The sequence below is a fragment of the Odontesthes bonariensis genome, chromosome 17 (genome assembly GCF_027942865.1).
Source record: "Odontesthes bonariensis isolate fOdoBon6 chromosome 17, fOdoBon6.hap1, whole genome shotgun sequence".
Taxonomy (NCBI): domain Eukaryota; kingdom Metazoa; phylum Chordata; class Actinopteri; order Atheriniformes; family Atherinopsidae; genus Odontesthes; species Odontesthes bonariensis.
In genome coordinates, this window is record NC_134522.1 from 34,298,030 (window position 1) to 34,318,689 (window position 20,660).

Genomic DNA, 20,660 nt, shown 5'->3' on the forward strand with positions numbered 1-20,660 from the left:
CATGGAGATCCCTCAGGTAACACTGTAAACATTTGGATCTACAACATTTGGATCTACCTGTTCCTGAAATGACACTTACCATGTCTAGTTCTAATCTTTATTAGGTCACAGCACTACTAGGAGAAGTGGCGGGAGAGCCAGCATGAGCTGGATCATCCAGGGTTTGAGCCGGTCTGTCTCAATGTATATTCGCTACAAACCGCTTAGCGAGTCTACAGGCACCATTTTGGCAGTTTACGCCTGAGAAGAATGCATCGGTAAGCGCTGTAAAATAATTACTCATAGCCACATACATAGAGTTTACAGTATACCCACCCAATAGAGCCTGAGAATTCAACTATGCAGACAGTATGAAGAGTGTTTGTAGATTTATTTACAAGACATTATTAAAACACAATCAGGAATAATCCATAGGAATATGTAAATATGTACAACATAGCAATTACAGAAGAACAACAACATTCTCTGCAAGAGTCATTTTTTCTATCTGTTCTTCCAGGCGCTTCAGGTATTTGGCCTACAGGCAGTTTGTGGCGTGGTGCTGGGGCTTTTTGGGTCGCCGGATCAGAGTAGTCATTCCTGCCTGTGTGGTCCTGCGTATCCGTGCCGAGTACCCCGATGATGAAGGATACTGCACCGGGTTTAGACTGCCTCGCGTGTGAAAAATTAGGTCCATCAGGACATCCACATACCCTTTTCACACAGAACATTCATACACACTGTACACGCACAACATTTGTATATTTCAGTTAGTCATTTGTACATTTCAATGTTTATATTTATATATATTTATATATTTATATTTGTTCTATATATTTATGTTTGTTTAGATTTCTATTTCTCACATTTTTTGTATTCCTATTTGTTGGAATTAACCTCAGTAAATTTGATAAAGGCAAAAGTAGTTGGACTTGAATTCTTGAACTTTTGAGGTCTTACCAAAGGTTGGCTTAGTCTTTTGACGTTTGATTGTGCACTCTCCCTTCTTGGATTTGGGAAAGGAGATTTTGAAAAGAGGTACACCGTCTGCTGTCTGGGCCTGTGGTCGGTTCGCATTTTCATTAAAGTGGATCGCCGCCAAGTACAGTCTGAAAGTACAAGAAACAATGTGTAAACAGTGTTTCTCACAGAATTTTCATTTGTCATGGTGGTGGGGGTTAGCTGGTAGAGACACATGCATCATCATTGGAGAGCATATGAAAAGCTCTTTTCCAAAATGCTATAAAAGCCGTTCTCATTACTTTTTTTAAATCTGATTTCAAGCATCAGGAAAAGTGATATTAGCTGAGATTTGCATAACATGTTGAAACATTTAAATGCTGCTTTTAATGGTAGTAACAAATAAAACAACATTTTTGAAAGTAGGTATAAAGCATTTTGGAAAAAGCTTTTCATATATTGTGAAGTTTCATAGGAACTATGATCTGAAAACCCCTTAAAAGTATACATTTTTTGGTAAATCAAATATAAATTACATTCACAAGACAATCTTTTCAGGCGACCATGGTCTAGGCGTTTCGTGCTTTATAGTGCTGGAGAAACCCGGCTCAATAATGACATTTCAGACTACAAGAACTTTCAACAACTACAAGGTAAAACATCTCACCTGCAAAGCATTCCAATATAGGGAAAGACAACATTCTTCGGTGTGGCTGCAGTCCTAGTGACAATGGGGTCAGTCTAGCAGGCAGCATCCCTGGTCCGGGATGTCTGGACGTGAGCACTTGATGTACTGGCCAGTGAAGATGTGCTGGCCAGTGAAGAGTGAACCTGATGCAGACAGAGAGCTCACATCTCATGGTTCGAAAGCCGAGCATTACATTCGTGATAAACTGACGCGTCACGACAGATTTGAAGTCAAAACTGTGTTCGAATTGACAGATACATAATGGTGTATGTTCGAGGGTAGTCAGCAAACGTTTGCTAAACATCCCTACCCTTCACCTAGCCACAACACCCGATCGCGTATCCCACACGAAAGACGCAGAAACGACTCGACGTAAACAAAAAAAAAAAAATACTAAAAGGTCACAAACCGTAACAAAGGCTTACAACATATGAATTGTTTTCGTCGGGCGTCATTTTCCGTGTAACAGACGTATCTAGCCGCAGAACATGCCAATAACTAGGCTTGCTTACCTAAGTATTCATGCTTTATGTAGTCCCCTACACGTAAGATACTTGGTCAAAAGACAAATGTCTTGTTTTACAACCAATTTTCCAAATCTAACCAGTTTAACAGAGTATTGGTTTTGTAGCGCAGTGTAGGTTTCATGGATAAATACCTCCACAGCTAATGTTGGCTAGTTAGCTGGCACCCATAAAGTAGCTAGCGGCTAGCAAATAATTATGACTTACTTGATCGTTGTGGGTAGCTGATGGACCGGCAAGGCTTGGCACTGATCCAGGCTTCAACTTCAGGTGTAGGGCAAAACCTGCCCTGTACTGTCCCAAGTTGTAAAAACATTCCTCTGTGAAATGTGTCGCGCAAACATTGACGCTCTTTGTGACATGCATGGGCACCTGTCCCGTGTAAATGAAATTAAGCCATTCCGTTTTCAAAGGGTCAGAGGATGGAAGCGCAAACAGACTCTTCTCTTCATCTTCACATCCTGGCACAGTACATTTCGCATGGTAAAGTCGTTTGGAAGCCATTCCTGTATCTTCTGTCTTCAGTCGTAACTGGCGAGTCTTCTTCTTTGGCGACTCTCGGTCTACTCCACATGAGTTGGGCGGGTAAGGTAATACAGGTGCGGGTGGAGACAGAGGGCGTGGCGGAGAGAGGGCGTGGGGAATTTTGATGAGCTCTATCCTGGCATGACGTCAAACCAGGGGCCTTGAATCAGTGAGACACTTGGAGGCGCTCTTTTCAAAACATGGAGGAAATGCTGTACTGCTTAGTGAATACATTTTGGAATTTCTACCCACTGGGGTGACTTAAGGAGGCTAGAGGAACTCATTTTAAGGCTAAAAAACCTCTGAGAGTGAAATTTTCATGCCATGGGACCTTTAACTGGTTTGTTTCCTACCTCACTGATCGATTCTTCTTTGTAAGTTTGGATACATGTTCCTCAGGAACCCATGAGATCAAGTGTGGGGTTCCCCAGGGGTCCATTTTAGGTCCAATTCTTTTTAATCTTTACATGCTTCATCAGGAGGCACGGCATCAGCTGACGCATACACTGCCTGTAATGCACATACTCGTACATTGCCGTGTCTCCTGATGACATAGGCCCACTTGATGCCCTTTTTAACTGCATTTTAGATATCAAGTCATGGATGGCAGCAAATTTCCTACAGCTCAACCAGGACGAAACTGAGGTTTTAGTCATTGGTCCTGAAGGCCAGAGAGAGAAACTTAACAAAATTATAAGATCTTAAACCATCATAAACTAAAAAATCTGAGGGGATTTTTCACTCTGAGCTTAGTTTTATTCCATATATCAAAAACATAACAAAGATAGGCTTTAACCATCTTAAGAATATTCATGTTTTCACTTTTTTTTATCTTATTTTACTGCTTTAGTCTTTCACTTTTTTATCTTATTTTACTGCTATTTATGTATTTATGAGGCTGGGAGGGTTGGGTTTTTTTGTTTGTTTTTTAAATTTGTTTTGTCGTTGTTTTTAGCCTCTGAGGCACTTTGTGTTGCGTTTTAAGCATGAAAAGTGCCATATAAATAAAATTTGATTTGATTTGATGTCAGTTGGCCATCCTTGTGAGAACATGAACCACATTTTTATAAATTGTTTGTTTTCTGTGTACATTAGAATGTAACCGTGGTGAAACATTCAGGTTGACATTAATTTGCTTATATTCACTCTATACTTCTGTGTCCTCTGTTCTCTATGGTACACAGAGCAGTTATAGTACATGGGTTAGTGCACTTCACCTAAATTGGCAAAAGAAAATCATTTAAAAAATTTTTAATCAAGATTATTTAATATTGTGCTGGTTTTTATTTGTGTATAAGAATGTAATTGCTGTAGAAAATATTGTATTGTTCAGATTTAATCCTTTCTTGTCATTATCAAATCTATCCTTCTTTGTTAATTCTGTAGCTTGTTTTGACGCAGCAGCTGTCGGTTTGCCTTTGTCTTCTGAGCTCATCACAGCTACAAGAAAGGCTGAGTTTGAATATCATGTTTACAAACAGTAATGCCTGTGGTATAATCTAAAATTAACTGATATTACAAGCTAGTGTTGATATGAAACCTGAAATTATAGGAGATGGAATTGTGGGAATAAAACACCAAGAATACTTAACCAATCACAAAGTTACATGTAATCCAAAATGACTTTCTCTGTGTGACAGACCTGGCTGAGTGTTGGTGAGTCCAGCGCTTTCCCTGAACTTTGGTTTTTAAGACTGCCATGGTTTTTAAGACTCACTATAAATGTAAGCAGCTATCGCTACTATCCTGGTTCATCAGCTTTGAAGTGAGCCTGTTTGAAGCCTCATTGACTCTTTAAATCTTGTGTCTGGTCCAACACAACAAGGCGGACACACACTTGATCTGGTTTTATCTTTTGGTTTGCCAGTTTTTAACTTAGAGGTTTGTGACGCAGCATTTTCTGTTCATATGCCTGTATTATTTGAGGTGCCTCTCGGCTGTAGTCCAGTTAAACCTCGCGCTGCTGCCCGACGCTGTCGCATCATTAACCCTTCCACTGCTGCTCAGTTCTCTGTCGTTTTCAGTCAGACTCACAACTGTGTCACTGGGAGTATGAACAACGATATGGAGGAACTTAGCTCATGGTTTCATTCCACCTGCCAATCAGTTTGAGACACCGTGGCTCCGTTGAAAAACAGGCAGTTTAGGACTAAATGTGAGCCCTGGCTGAATGATGCAACTCGTGCTGTCAGAGGTGAGTGCCGTAGAGCTGACGCAAGTGGGAAAGAACATACTGCAGGTGTCCTTTCATATTTTAAGGGACTGCTGTCGTCATTCTCAGACAACTTTGAAACATTTCTCTGACATTTTTCTGTCTAACTGTCATAAGCCTTGTGTTGTGTTTAAGAACATTGATTCTGTTCTTAATGCCCCACAGACTGCCTTTATTGAGTCCTCCCCTGCTGTGTGTGATAATGTTCTTCACTTTTTTATTGATAAGGTTGCCTCCATTAGGGCTTTAATCTCACCTTCTGCACAGGACACTTGAGTCTCTGTGGCCTGCTCTGCTCTTTCTGACAGGTTTGAGCCTGTGACTCTGTCCTTGTTACAGAAGGCTGTTGGTCAGTTAAAGGCCTCAGGTTCTCCAAATGATGTGATCCCTCCTCGGCTATTTAAAGAGGTTCTCCCCACTATAGGGTCCTCTGTTCTGGCACTTATTAATTGCAGTTTGTCCTCAGGTGTGGTCCCAGAACATTTCAAACATGCAGTAGTGCAACCTTTGATTAAAAAAACAGGACTCGATACAAGAGGGGAACCCTCAGGGCCTTCTACGCCTTCAGAGAAGGCCTTAAAAAATTCAGAACAAAAACATATTAGTATTAAATAATAATATATGTATACATAAAAAAACTCAATCACTCTCATTTAATTTAATACAATACATTTAATACTACATTCTCGCTAATCTATGTTCCAAAGTTAAGTTTACTGTCAAATTCACATCGGCAATGAAAGGGTTACTGTCCTGAAACATACTATCCAATCAGAATCGTCCATCTCTATCGAAGCAAGATTAACCGGCTCATTAATTGGTTAGGACTTCACGCATCTCGGGGAAGGCCAAGCTATGTGTTTTGGTTTGGAGAGTGATGGGAAAATTGACCAATCACGGTTTGATTTGAAGTGGGCGGGACAAAAAAAAAAGATCGTAGGCCTTCGTGAAGTCCGAAAAGCGTGCAGAGTGGAGCGGTTGACGTTCAAACTTTTGTGTGTGCGCCAGTACTTCCGGTGAAAACTTCCGGTGATTTGACAGCTAGCGTCAGGTTAGTGCCAGTGGCCGTAAACAAAGGTTAACTTATAGCCTAGAAGAAAGATGATAATATAACGTAGCTAAAAAGATTAGCTTTCTTCAGTAGCCTAATGCTTACCGATTTAGCAAGCCTAGCAGCCTAGTTGCTAATGCTGGCCGCAGTAACGTTACCAACCATACCCGACGTCAAGGAGTTGGCTGAGCAGGGTCAAGATTATGGAGTGGCTGGCAGAGTTAACTTCATAATGGGTGAGTGCAGGTTTCATTCAATTGTTTTCATTATTTCACAGGATTGATCACTTCATTGGTTTATCCGATTGCTGGCCGCCGAGCCATTATGTGTCTGGGTTTGTGTAGGTTACTGATAATGGTTGTTAGCAGTCGATAGTCAGGTTGTGTGATGTGTGTGTGAGTGTGTATTTTTTCTATGGGTACGTGCCATTGACTGTATGAGCGGTCTGTGCTCGTTTTTTATTTATTTAATTAAATTGGAGATACTTTATTAATCCCGAAGGAAATTAAATTTTGTCGGCCTTTTTTCCCGCAATGATTTTTTTTCTTCAGCAATGAGGGCTGAGGTGAAGGCCCAGCCGTAGTGCTCACGGTTTGCTACTGCTCGATACTGATGTTCTTGCAAATTTTAGACCTATCTCTAAATAGCCTTTTATTGCAAAAATTCTCGAGAAGATAGTTTGCAACCAATTAATGTTTTTTCTGGAAGAGCACAAAATTCTTGAGGTCTTCCAATCTGTTTTTAAAATGTTGCACGGCACAGAATCAGCTCTTTTAAGAGTTTTCAATTATATCTTTTTAGCTAATGACTCTGTTATTCTGGTGCTTTTAGATTTAACTGCTGCATTTGACACAGTGGACCATGAACTTTTGGTCTCCCGTTTGAAATGGTGGGTGGGCATCAGGGGCGTAGCACTGGAGGTCATACTTGGCTTATCGAACGTTCTCCTCTCATCTCTCATGTGGGGTCCCCCAGGGCTCAGTTTTAGACCCTCTTCTCTTCTCTCTTTACCTGCTTCCACTTGGTTCCATACTTAGAAAGCATGGCATCGCCTTCCACTTTTACGCATATGGCAGCCAGATTTACGACAAACTATAAACTTTTTAAATTTTAATGAGAAAAAGACAGAGATGATGTTTTTTGGTGGCACTACTGGGCCCCCCCTTGTAGATCTGGGCTCCATGGCCCAGTTCATTTAGCCAACTACAAACCTTGGGGTAAAAGTGGATACTGATCTCAAGCTCAACTGTCAGATCAATTCAGTTGTTAAATCGAGTTTCTTCCAGTTCTAGGCAGCTTGCCAAAATTAAACCTATTCTGTCAAGCCAACACTTTGAAACAGTAATCCATGCCTTTGTGACCACTAAGTTGGATTACTGTAATGCACTTTATGTGGGGTTAGTGGATCCTCCATTGCCCGTCTTCAGATGGTGCAAAATGCTGCTGCACGTCTTTTAACTGACACACGTAAATACGAGTATATTTCCCCCAGTTTAGCCTCACTTCACTGGCTGCCTATACATTTTAGGATCAGTTTTGAAATTCTTTCATTTACTTTTAAATCCCTCAATGGTCTCGCCCCATCCTACCTCTCCGAGTTGCTACAGCCCTATACATCCCCCGCTCTCTCAGGTCAGCTGATCAGCTGCTCCTGAGTGTACCGAAAACAAAGTGCAAGCTCAGAGGCGACCGTGCCTTTGCTGTGGCAGCTTCTAAACTGTGGAACGATTTGCCTCTCCACGTCAGACCGGCTTCCTCTCTGTCCGTTTTTAAAACCTAATTTAATCTGTCTAATCTTAAAACACATCTGTTCTCCTTGGCTTTTGACAGGATGCAAGATGTTGAATGTATTATTGTTTTAATATGTCTATTTATTTTGGTTTATTTTAGTATTATTATTGTTTTAATTGTATAGCTGTTTTATGTATTTTAATCTATTCTTGAATTTTATTCTTTTCATTTAGTTTTTTTATTTTTGGGCTGAGAATGGCAACCCGGGAGGCAGAAGGGGTATACGCCAGGGATGCACGACACTTCATAGAACACAACTTTTACGTTGATGAAATGCCCTGAAATCCTTTCCAACTAAAACTGAGGCTGTCGGTGTCCTGCAGAGAGCTCAAAAGATGATCGCTCTCTCTAATCTGCATCTCAATAAGATCGCCTCCAACAAAGTGGGGGTGAAGAACGCCTTTTCCCCAGAAGACCGGGCCATGGAAATGAAAGATTTGGATCTCTCTACGGATGAGCTTCCTGTCCAGCGCAGCTTGGGAGTGAGTTGGAACATCATGTCTGATACATTCACTTTCCATGTTCCACAGAGCCAGAAGCCTTTCACTCGCCATGTGGTGCTTCCAGTTGTAAACAGCCTGTTTGATCCTCTGGGCTCCCTTGCCCCTGTAACTAGCAAAGGAAGATATTTTCTCAGACAGCTCTCCAACAGTGACCTTGAGTGGGATAGCCCCCTACCCCCTGACATGTATGATGGCTGGAAAAGCTGGCAAGAGTTGCTGCAGGATCTTCATGCACTGAATATCCTTCGCATATATGTCTCCTTCTCCATTTCACAAGCCAAGTGTATTGAACTTTGCATGTTCTCAGATGCTTCAGTCAGAGCTATAGCTTATTATAGCAGTCTATCTGAAAGTCACACATGGAGACGGATACAGTGAAGTCGCCTTCATCATGGGTAGGGCTAACCTTGCTCCAGAACCAGAGCTCACCATTCCCAGACTGGATTACTGGTTACGTAGTCCAGCATGTCTTTTGCAGCCTGAGAGCACAATGCCTGGGAAAGGCCCATTTGAACTCATTAACCCAGAGTCAGGTGTTGAAATTCACTCTAATGCGACAGTGCTTGCCACCGCAGTGTCTACAAATCATTTGGGTTCAGCATGCTTTGAGCGCTTCTCTAAGTGGATATCCCTCATCAAAGCAGTGGCTCACCTGCGTCACATCTCTCACAGCTTCATCAAATCTAGAGAAGACACCGGCCGTGCAGGCTGGCACCTCAGCAAGACAAGTCTCATTGATGAAGCTTTAAGTCAAGCAGAACACAGTGATCAGATGCGTGCAGCACAAAGTGTATCCAGAAGAAATCAAAAGCATTATGGCAAAACAAGAGCTATCCTCCAACAGTTCTCTGCACAAGCTTCATCCAGTGATTGAAAAATGGCCTACTGCATGTAGGTGTAATGACCAGATCAGAAAACCCGATAATTCACCAGACACAAGCTTAGTGACAAAAGGTTTATTGGATCAAAGGTGCTGGACAAGGAGCTGAATACTGCTGGAGTCCGGACAATCCTCCAATAAAGATGTTGATCCGTGATAGTCAGATTCCGCTCCTGGATACGGAGAACAGGGCTAGACAAGTCAGTCAGGGGTTATCCAAAAACAGGTGTATTCCTGAGGATCAAGAAGGTCTTCTGGAAGCAGAGGGTTCTAATCCACAAAACAAACTCAGGCAATGGTCAGGACAGTAGATCAAAAGACAAGGCAGAGAGGTGAGGCTAGACATCTGCTGGCTGTGAGGCTTGCAATAATCTGGCAGGGAACTCTGGCAGGAAGGAGCTGATATAGGCAGAGTCCAGAGTGAGAGAGAGCAAACATTAATCAGGCACAGGTGAACATCATGAAAGCAATTAGTGGCAGAGCAAGGAGCAGACCAGGAAATAAACAGCAAGCATCACGTTGCTACACTGCTCATCCGTCACCATCATGTGGCTGTAAAGCATCAATGGAGACACTTTACTGAGGGAGTTGTTAGAGCAAGTGTCTTGTGGATAGTAGGATCCAAAAGTTGTATTAGCAGCATTATCCATGGATGTTTTACTTGCAGGAAGCTACGAGGCAGAGAGGAGCGGAAAATCATGGCTGACTTGCCGGTTGAGTGTTTACAGACTGACCCCCCATTTTCTTATGTTGGGCTTGATGTAGAGCTCTTCCAGCTTCATCAATGCACTTCGAAGATTCTTTGCGATCATAGGTACTGCTAAGCATTGAGGTCAGACTGTGGGACCAACTTTGTTGGTGCATCCAGGGAGCTGAAGCTGGATCCTCCAAAGTCTGGTGAGATGAGTGTAGACAACTACTTCTGCCATCACAGATGTTCATGGGTGTTTAAATCCTCCCCACCCATCCCACATGGGTGGCACATGGGAGCGCATGATAGGAATTACACAACGTATCCTGGATTCAATGCTCTTACAAGCGAGCCACTCAAAGCTGACCCATGAGGTTCTGATAACCCTGATGGCTGAAGTTACAGCTATTATTAATGCAAGACCTTTAGTGTCTGGCTCCTCTGATCTTAACCCCCTCAACTTTACTCACACAGGAGCTTGGTCCCCTCTCACTTCCCCCTGGAGACTTCACCAAAGCTGACATGTTTAAACATCAGTGGAAGAGGGTTCAAGTTCTTGCTGACATTCTGTGCTCGATGGCAAAATGAATATCTCAACATGCTGACTCATCAAAATTGGCAGCTCAGCAGGCCAAAGGAAGGAGACATTGGGCCTCATGCAACAACCGTTCGTACACACAGATTTGTTCTTAAGTCGTGCGTACGAGTGATTTAAGAGAATTTGCGCATTCACCAATCTTTTCGTATTTTACGTTTTCTTTCAGGTACGAACAGAATTTACGAGTGATCCAGAACTGTCGAAGGAGTTTCCTAAAATAGTCCGCTGTTATTCCAATCAAGTTTGCTTGACTAATGGATTGTATATTTAATTACTTTGAAGCAAACATAAATAAATATATACATTATACCCCATAATTATGGTGACATTATTCTGTTTGACTTAAATTATGCAGTAATTGAAGGTTAATTTGACTCTGTATATAACAAGGTCAATGGGAAGCGATTTAGATTGCCAAGGACTGTGCTGCTGCAAATATGCAGCTTGCTGGAGCCACAACTCCAGAGAGAAACACGCCGATCTAACCCAATTCCACCACACGTCCAGGTCCTCACCACCCTTGGATTTTTGGCCGCTGGAACCTTTCAGAGGGAGATTGGAGACAGATCGGGGGTGTCCCAGTCCTCTGTGAGTCGTGCGCTCCCCTTGGTCATCAAAGCTCTCATCAGTTTATCACACGTGGTAAATCACATTCCCATACACCGCTGTCCAACAAGTACACATTAAGAGGGACTTTCGTGCCGCGGCTGGACTGCCAAACATAATCGGAGCAATAGACTGCACACATATACGCATCAGAGCACCCGTGCTGTTGTGGAGCGCACTGAGCTGAAGGCCAGGTGGGGATGTCTCCATACAGCGGGGGGGGGGGCAAACTGCTCTATAGCCCAGAGAAGGCATGCCAGATTTGCACAATATTGCCATGAACGAGGGTCTCCACCTGAACCAGCCCAGGCAGACCAGAAGGTGTGGTGCCAGGAGACCCCCCTCATGGACCGCCCCATCAAAGAGCCATCATGATGAGGCAACAACTGATTGCACGGCTTTAGTTGCAGTCATCGAGCGCCTGCCCATGGCGAGATGTTGTTGTTTTTTTAAGCCATTTTCATATCAAACCATTTCTTCTTTATTTCGGTGACATTACGAACTACAGGTGACACTGAATTAACAGCACTTTAATAACTTCCCATTTCTTGGCTTTAGCAGGTCCCGTAATTCCACTGCTGACACTGCTGAAAATGACAGATTTTCCTTTCTGGATCTCTGAAAGCAGAACTTCAGTCTCAGAGCCCCTAAAGTTGTTCTTTTTGCGCCTTGATGCCATTCTCATGACTCAACACTTCCTGGCACAGGAGCGAGGAAGCACAGCCTTATATGGTATAATTTTGGGCGTTGAGTATGCAAATCTACTATCCTCGTGCACGTGCCCTTAAATACGCACAGGTGGGATTCATCATTCACGCAGGTCGTTTACACACTTTTCTGAAGTTAAGAGCGGTTGTGGAATCTGACGTGGCGTGTTCGTACGAGTACTTCGTACGAACAAAGTGAGAGAAATTTAGAATAAAAATACGAGTGGCTCCAGTGGCCCATTGTTCTTTTAAAGGACAAGCAACTGAAAAGAAATGAATGGCCAACGGGAGTCATTGTGAAGGCTCTTCCAAGTAAAGATGCTTTTGTCAGGAAGGTGGAGTTCAAGACTGCCCACAAACAAGCCTCAAACCCATTTCAGAGTGTATTCTTCTCTTATCTCCAGGAGATTAGATTATGTAAACTTGTTATTGTGGCATTTTTTAATAATGCCTGTCGGGGAGTGTGTTGGAACTGTTTATATCTGTGTTTTTAGTAGCATTTTCAGGCCTGTAAGGGCATAGTTTGTTTATTTAGGTGTTTTTTCCTACAAGAAGTACAAGAAGTTACAAGAAGTGACGTAACAGGAAGTTGTTTTAGCGCACAGATGCTAACTCTTCCTCCAACTGTTTGTTTGCAGCCTTTGTAGTGGCAATATAAGTAGGTGAATTAGTATTTATCACTGTTAGAATGCGAACACTGTGTAATTTGTCGATATAACGATAGAGACGCTATCGCGGACTCCGCCGTAGATCTGTAAATACTAGATCTGCCATTTCCGTCATTACGCATCAACTCGTTTAAATGTCTTTTGTGTTGGTTGTTAATTGATGCTTTCTGTACTTTCTGTCTGTTTTCACAAACATAAATCCTGTCCAACCACAACTTTGCCTGTTCCTTGGAGGACGTGATGTCAGAGAGACTTTAGTTGGCTGTGAATCCCAGTATAGGACAGGAGTCACACTGGGTGTAACAGTACACTATGTTTTAAATCACGTGACACGTCTTGTAAAGCAACTTGTTGAAAAGAACTTAGTTCTACTCTCATTGTTAAGCAGACACAGACTTTTAAACTCAAACACGGACTAGAAAAAACAGCTTAAAATGTTACCATGAACAATATCTGAAGACGTATGACTGTTCACATGGCAGAAACCCAGCAAAATGTCATGATTTTCTTTCATACACGACATGATGATCCTTCCCACTCTGATACCACAATTAGCGACTCTCACCTGACAGTATGGCTTCCACGAGGTCTCCATCCTGTATCTGAGAAGCAGAGTGCAGCAGCTGTAGAATGCTGTCCAATGTTTGGTCATGACGAAACAGTAGGATCTTCTCATGCATCCCATAGAAACCACACTCTGGCAACTGAGAGAAACAGGAAAGCAACACTATTTGTCAATCGATATTAGTAAAGATGGAGACAAAGCTTCTTTCAACAACAAAAAAAAAGATAAATGAAAATTACAGAATCAAAATAAGATGAAAAACAAAATAAAAAATAAATTTGACATGATATCAGACCAAGAGAAAAAAAGAGTTAAGAAATGATCTTACTGCATTGTCACTGAAAAATAAAAGTATATTTGAACGTGAGACAAAACCATCAGAAAAACACACTTTGCTACTCATCCACTTGGGTTTCCACATTTTGAAAATCTGGAAGCACCATATCAAATGATGGTGCAGTGAGACTCTTATGAAAATGATAATTTTATTGAATCACATGTATTGATTTCATAATATAGAATTTCATGTCCAAGTTGCAAGTTTGTTATAATCAATTTCATGAGTGCTTAACCAAGTTATAAGTTCCCTAACTATATATGGTAATAAGGAATGTGAAAACTGGTGTTAGACTGAGAACAGCTGTGGGTACAGTTGAAATCAGTTCAGATTAGAGGAATGCCTGCCGCCGCAACAGGAGATAACATGTGGATGGGAAAATACTGCTGAAACAACTCCTGTGTTCATTTCATAAGAAGCTGTCTCGGAAGTCGTTGTTAAATTGTATGTTCCTTCTTTTTAACAAGAATTAAGCGCTTAAAGGTTTCAACTCACTGAATCCAAGTAATCATTATAACTCTAACAGAGACTAAATTTAGGAATTCTTTTTCATATTGTCTTGCCTTTCTAAAGTCATCTTCCATCTCATTATGGTGTTGTTATAATAATGGGATTACAATTAATTGGAATAAATCAGTTTTTTATAATTGATGAGGTGGCTCGGGCATCTAGTGAGAATGCCTCCTGGACGCCTCCCCGGTGAGGTGTTCCGGGCCCGTCCCACTGGGAGGAGGCCCCGGGGAAGACCCAGGACACGTTGAAGAGACTTTGTTTCTCGGCTGGCCTGGGAACGCCTCGGGGTCCCCCCAGAAGAGCTGGAGGAAGTGGCCGGGGACAGGGACGTCTGGGTATCTCTGCTCAAGCTGCTGCCCCCGCGACCCGATCCCCGGAGAAGTGGAAGATGATGGATGGATGGATGGATGGACTGAACTGGATTGTTTCTTTACAGTAACTTGAGATACATTTTGTTTTGAATTGGTGCTCATTTAATAAAACTGAACTGAATGGAATTGACTTTGCTATCTTTAATTGTTGTTTGGCATCTTTCTGTACTCAGCTTGTCTTTTGTGTCTTTCTGTTTCTCTGAGTGGTTGTATTCAATTTTTAGTGCTTGTTTTGCTTCTTGGTATTAAACGAGAGTGTCTCAGAGTGACCGAATTTTAATGGGATAGTTGACTGGGTTAGTTTGAGCCATTGATTGGCTTGACAATTTGATAGATGGCAGTATTAAGATTAAGAGGCAAAACTCATTGCAGCATAACATTTTTACAATAAACCATGAAGCAATTATGTCTTATCTTGCATCTTCTTGTTCTGTTTCTGGTCTTCAATGTTCTGAGCCTTATCCCAGGCAAGTTCTATTCTCCTATGACCTTACACATGCTCCTCTTATTTCTTCTGGCTTTCGATGGTCAGAGCCTTATCACAGGCCCATTCTCTTCTCTTCCAGCCTTCCAATCCAATCCAACTTTATTTATATAGCGCTTTGAAACAACACAGTTGGCCAAAGTGCTGTACACATATACATAAAATACAAGTGAAACACAAAAACCATAAAAACAAAGTAAAAACACTAAAAGAATAAAACAATAACAAGTCAACACCTCAGACTGAATTAAAAGCCAATGAGAAAAAATGTGTTTTAAGTGAGGACTTAAAAACATTAAGTGAGTCAGCTTGCCTGATGTGCAAAGGTAGTTCATTCCCCAGTTTTGGGGCAGTGACCGATGCAAATGTATTACTCTTTTGAACGCATATTGTTTTGAGAAGCAAGACGCTTTATTTTTCTAGCCCCAGCCAACTAGCCGGACTACCTTCATGGACGCCAAAACTCAGCTGGAACTCTGCTCACAGGACGCAGCAGGGGGTAAGTCAATATTCATAAATGATGTCGCTAATATGGGATGTCATACAGCTTCATGTCAAAAGAGGCGAACTATCCCTTTAACAAGTCCTAGTCAACGGGTACTGTGGAGCTACTGTATCTGAAAGGTTCACGTGTTGAGATGAGGAAAAAGAAAAAAATAATGTTAGCTCCCACTGTAGACTTTTATGAGTCCCGTGTAAATGAGAACTATCTTCCAAAGGTTCTTTTTCTCTCCTGGCCTTCATTGACCTGAACTTTAATGCAGGCTTGTTCTCCTCCAGGCTTCCACAGGGTCCATTACTCTCCTGCTCAAGCCTTGTCACAGACTTGCTCTTTTTCCTTTGGGTCTTCAGTAGGCTCTTTTCTCCTGGCGGACCGAGCCTTATCGCACCCTTATTCTTTTCTCTTCCAGCCTTAAAAGCCCAAACATTATTGCAGGCTCATTCTCTACTTTTCCAGCTCTCCACAGGTCCCTTTTTCCCACATTTTTTTTTGTGTGTTTCTTTTAAGTTTTATGTCTTTATGTGTTGTAGTGGATCAATTTCCCAGGCTCTGTTTTTGCAGGTATGTTTACTTTTCTTCTTTTAGCGATCTAATCCTATCCTTACCTTCATCAACGTCTAATTGCAAAAAATATTTTAATTTCTTCACATCAATACATTTTCGAACTCTGTCCTTACTGAAATATGTTGCAAATTTTTATTTTTTTTTGCAAAAGTTTCCTCTCACCTACCCTCATTCCCTGGCAGGGCTCTCAAGTTTTGAATGCAGGTAAGAGTGACATCTACCCCCTCCCGTTGGGCGGGCCGGTTGGACGGGTCGCAGGAATGGGGGTCTTTCATTAATAATATTATTATTACTGTTGTTGTTATTAATAACTGCTCTGCTCAGACTCATGGGAGATGTGCTTATTTCCTGACGTTTCCATAGCGATAGTGGCGCACCAGATAAATTTATGTTGCAATTTTTTTTCAGCGTGTGAAATACAATGTGTGGCGGGACTGCGTAACAAAAGACCGAAAAGCGTGACTGTGACCCTCAATGCGTGAGACTTGAGAGCCCCGTTCCTTGGTGTTCAGGATTCACTTTGTCATTTCCAATTTTCCATGGTGTCTTATTCACTCATTCTTAATTTGATATCACTGTTGTGGCCCACTGGTTTTCGTTCATGCTGTTTTCTTGGGCTTATTCTTTATATCTCTCTACAGCTCAGTTCTGATTGACTTGTATGCAGTCCACCTCCTCTCCATCTGCATTTCATGCCCATAAGGCAAAAGAAGTTTACTTGTTTAACCCTCCTGTTGTCTTCGGGTCAATTTGACCCATTTTCAAAAGTTAATGTGTCATAACTTTAGTTTTCTTCCATACAATTTCCTGAAAATTACATGGGTGGTTCCATACTATGCTCTGTGCAAGTAAAATGAATTATGACTATTTTTGTTTAATTATGTATGTTTTATTCAAATTTATAACATCTGTGGTCTTCCAGATCAATTCCGGCCACATTTAATGGTATTTGGGTCCCACCACTGCACTTTCCAGCACAATGAACATGCACACATACACACATACAATGATCTCTAACCCACCCACACACGCGCACAAAACTTCAAAGCTAGAGTGTGTAAACTTGATTTCGTCACACCTGAGGTCCGTTTCACGAAGCAGGTTTAGTGAAAACTCTGAGTTGATTAACCCAGAAATGAGGGCAACCCTGAGTTTTCCGTTTCACAAAGGGAGGTAACTCAACCCTGAGAAAGAGGGGTAACTCTAGCCTGTTTCACAAAGGGAGGTAACTTAACCTCTCGGTCAGTTACCGGAGTAACAGACTCTATGAACCTAACCTGGTCGGGACCAGGTTTTACTCAATGAACCTTGAGTTTCTTTCTGTCTCCGCCCTCTTTCAGCCACACACGCCATTTGATTTCCTCATTCATTCAGTCAGCAGAGCGAGTTCTTCTACTTCTAGAAGTCCATCAGGCACAGTAGGAGGCGACTTTTCCACGAACATGGAATGTCCTTTTGACAACGATCCCGTGGATGAAGGTGCAGCATTACTGCGCAGAGAATTAAATATTCGTCGGGAGATGGTTATCAGACATAGATGTTTTAGCATTTCCAGACAATTATTTTTTTGAGCGGCATCATCAGAATTTTGTTGGGACAAAAGAAAAAAAGACATAAAAGACAAATAAATATTTGTATGAATAGGCTTAAAAATATATCTATAGGCCTATTATATTTTATAAAGGTACTTGTGTCATGGGGGTGGACTCCCTCCAGAGATTCCCTCAGCCACTGGCCTTCCAATATTCTGGCTTAGGGCCAGCTCCTCTGCCTCCGTTAGAGGTGGCGGTGCTGGGCAGATGCCCGTTTTACGGTCATCTGCCTTCTTTCTGTTGGCTCAGTAGAAGTCTGTGTTAGTTTAAATAGGCTTAATTATTTAACAGAACATGATATAGATGAGAAGACATTTATGTGTGTGGAAACAGCATTATGTTGGGGATAAAATAACTGCACAGTGAAATAGCCACTTAATATTTACTTTACAGTGTAAAACATGATCAGAATGAGATACCTCCATGCCGAGGTCTCACCTGTTTGAACAATGGGCCTCATGCAAGAACATTTTCGTATTTTTATTCTAAATTTCTCTTACTTTTTTCGTATGAAGGTCTTGTACGAACACGCCACGTCAGATTCAACAAACGCTCTTATCTTGGGAAAAAGTGTGTAAACGACCTGCGTAAATGATGAATCACACCTGTGCGTATCTAAGTTCACGTGCACGAGGATAGTAGATTTGCATATTCCACGCCCAAAATAATACCATATTAGGATCTGTGCTTCCTCGCTCCTGTGCCAGGAAAAGTTGAGTGTTGAGTCATGATAATGGCATCAAAGCGCAAAAAGAACAACTTTAGGGGCTCTGAGACTGAAGTTCTGCTTTCAGAGATCCAAAAAGGAAAATCTGTCATTTTTAGCAGTGTCAGCAGTAGAATTACGGGACCTGGTAAAGCAAAGAAATGGGAAGCAATTACAAGTGCTATTAATTCTGTGTCACCTGTAGTTTGCAATGTCACCGAAATAAAAAAATAAATGGTTTGATATGAAAATGGCTTGAAAAAAAAACGTCTCGCCATGGGCAGGCGATCGATGACTGCAACTAAAGCCGTGCAATCAGTTGTTGCCTCATCATGATGGCTCTTTGATGGGGTGGTCCATGAGGGGGGTCTTCTGGCACCACACCTTCTGGTCTGCCTGGGCTGGTTCAGGTAGTAGGAGACCGTTCATGGCAATATTGCGCATATCTGGCATGCCTTCTCTGGGCTATTTGCCCCCCGCTGTATCGAGACACACCCACCCTGGCCTTCAGCTCAGTGAGCTCCACGACAGCACGGGTGCTTTGATGCGTATGTGCGTCTCGTGCTCCAATTATGTTTGGCAGTCCAGCCAAGGCATGAAAGTCCCTCTTAATGTGTACTTGTTGGACAGCGGTGTATGGGAATGTGATGTACCACGGGTGATAAACTGATGAGAGCTTTGATGACCAAGGGGAGCGCACGACTCACAGAGGACTGGGACACCCCCGATCTGTCTCCAGTCTCTCTCTGAAAGGTTCCAGTGGCCAAAAATCCAAGGGTGGTGAGGACCTGGACATGTAGTGGAATTGGGTTAGATCGGCGTGTTTCTCTCTGGAGTTGTGGCTCTAGCAAGCTGCATATTTGCAGCAGCACAGTCCTTGGGAATCTTAATCGTGATGTCAGCCATTCGTCTGTCTCCACACGTTCTCTTCCAAGAGCCTGACGCACTAAGGCATCCAAAAGTAGCAAGACAGCCGCTGCGCTTCCCGATACAGATTCAAATGAACCTTCAATTAGTGCATAATTTTACAGAATAATGTCAGCATAATTATGGGGTATAATGTATATTTATTTATGTTTGCTTCAAAGTAATTAAATATACAATCCATTAGTCAAGCAAACGTGATTTGAATACAGTAACAGCGGACTATTTTACGAAACTCCTACGACAGCTCTGGATCACTCGTAAATTCTGTTCGTACCTGAAAGAAAACGTAAAATACGAAAACATTGGTGAATGCGCAAATTCTCTTAAATCACTCGTACGCACGACTTGAGAAAAAATCTGTGCGTACGAATAGTTGTTGCATGAGGCCCAATGTTTTTATATTTCATCTTAAACTGCTGCCAAGTGCGCTTCTCCCCCGTGGGATTGCACCTAAATGAAATAAATGAATGGGTTACCATTCAAGCAGTTTTCCCGTAATATCATTGTGATTGCAAAGGACTACATTTAAACTTACACTTTTGCAGCTGCAGCGGTGTTGCACTTCTTTCTAAAAACGTTGAAAGTATTGAAACTCGCCGTATGAGCACATTAAGATTTCCAATTCGAGGTTGGTTCAAAATGTAGCCCCTCCTCTTCCCTGTTGCCATGGTGACTCATCGAATCGGGGCTCCATTGATGCTGGCTTTTTAAAGTTGTGGTGCACGCGCTAAACTCAAGGTGAAACTACTCAGAGTTGATTAAACTCACTCAAATCAGCGTTTCTGGAACCGAAAACTCAGGGTTGATCTACTCTGAGATAGAAAACTCTGAGTTCAGGAATAGACTCAGAGTTTGTTGAACCTGCTTTGTGAAATGGACCCCTGATCTACCTCCATGGGGCTACACACACACTCAAACACACGAGAAAGCATTGGGCTTCTGCATTGCATTGGGCCTTCAGACAAAAGCTACACATTTGTAAACATCCCCAATTGGGGAAAAGATAAGAATACACAAACTGAGTTTACAGTATCCTTGGGGCATTTCAGATTTCACTTTGAGACAGCACGATGAAGAGGACCTACACTGTGTCACAGACCTCATCTTTAGCCCCGTGGAGGAGGAGAGAGATGAAGAAGAACAGGAGGAAGAACGAGAGGAAGTCTCAGAGGAAGAGAACATCACTGAAAATGCTGAAGATTTTGCTCCAACTCATGAGGAGGAAACAAGTGCCTGCTGAAATTGAAAATATTTTCCAATCCAAAGATGGAAATGTTCTATAGTCCTCCATTCCTCCAAGTGTCCAACGGTATGAGTTGGGTGCAGAGAGGGAGAGGAGCACCCGAGGGCCAACAAGGCATGCCGTTCCCGCACATGCCAGCCAAACTGCAATGCACATATTTGAAAAACCCATAGGATTGTAGTCTTCCACTCATAACGAAAGCAGACAGACACACAGATTATTTTATGATGAAGTTAAATACACACGCGCATACACACACAGTGTCTCAGTTTATTGTAATTTTTCAAAAGAAGTTGAAAATAGTTTTGGGAAAGTTTTGAAGTAAATGTCCTCATATTTGTTTGCTCTCTCTTATTTATGAATACAATTACATCAGTCAATTTTGACCTGGAGATATCCTGGCTAATGTTTGACATATGAACGTCAGTGGTTATCCAAAATAACTAATAATTTATGCTTATTTTATTCAAAAC

At 42.0% G+C, this 20,660-nt stretch overlaps 1 protein-coding gene across 2 annotated transcripts in view; it reads right to left on the bottom strand.

Annotated features, from left to right (window-relative positions):
• prkd1 (protein kinase D1) overlaps positions 1-20,660 on the bottom strand; it is a 263,074-nt gene that overhangs the window by 217,325 nt on the left and 25,089 nt on the right. For both annotated transcript variants that reach the window (XM_075448220.1, XM_075448219.1), the window contains exon 2: positions 12,949-13,087. In XM_075448220.1, the coding sequence (XP_075304335.1) occupies positions 12,949-13,087 (139 nt within the window). The remainder of the gene's footprint in view (positions 1-12,948; positions 13,088-20,660) is intronic.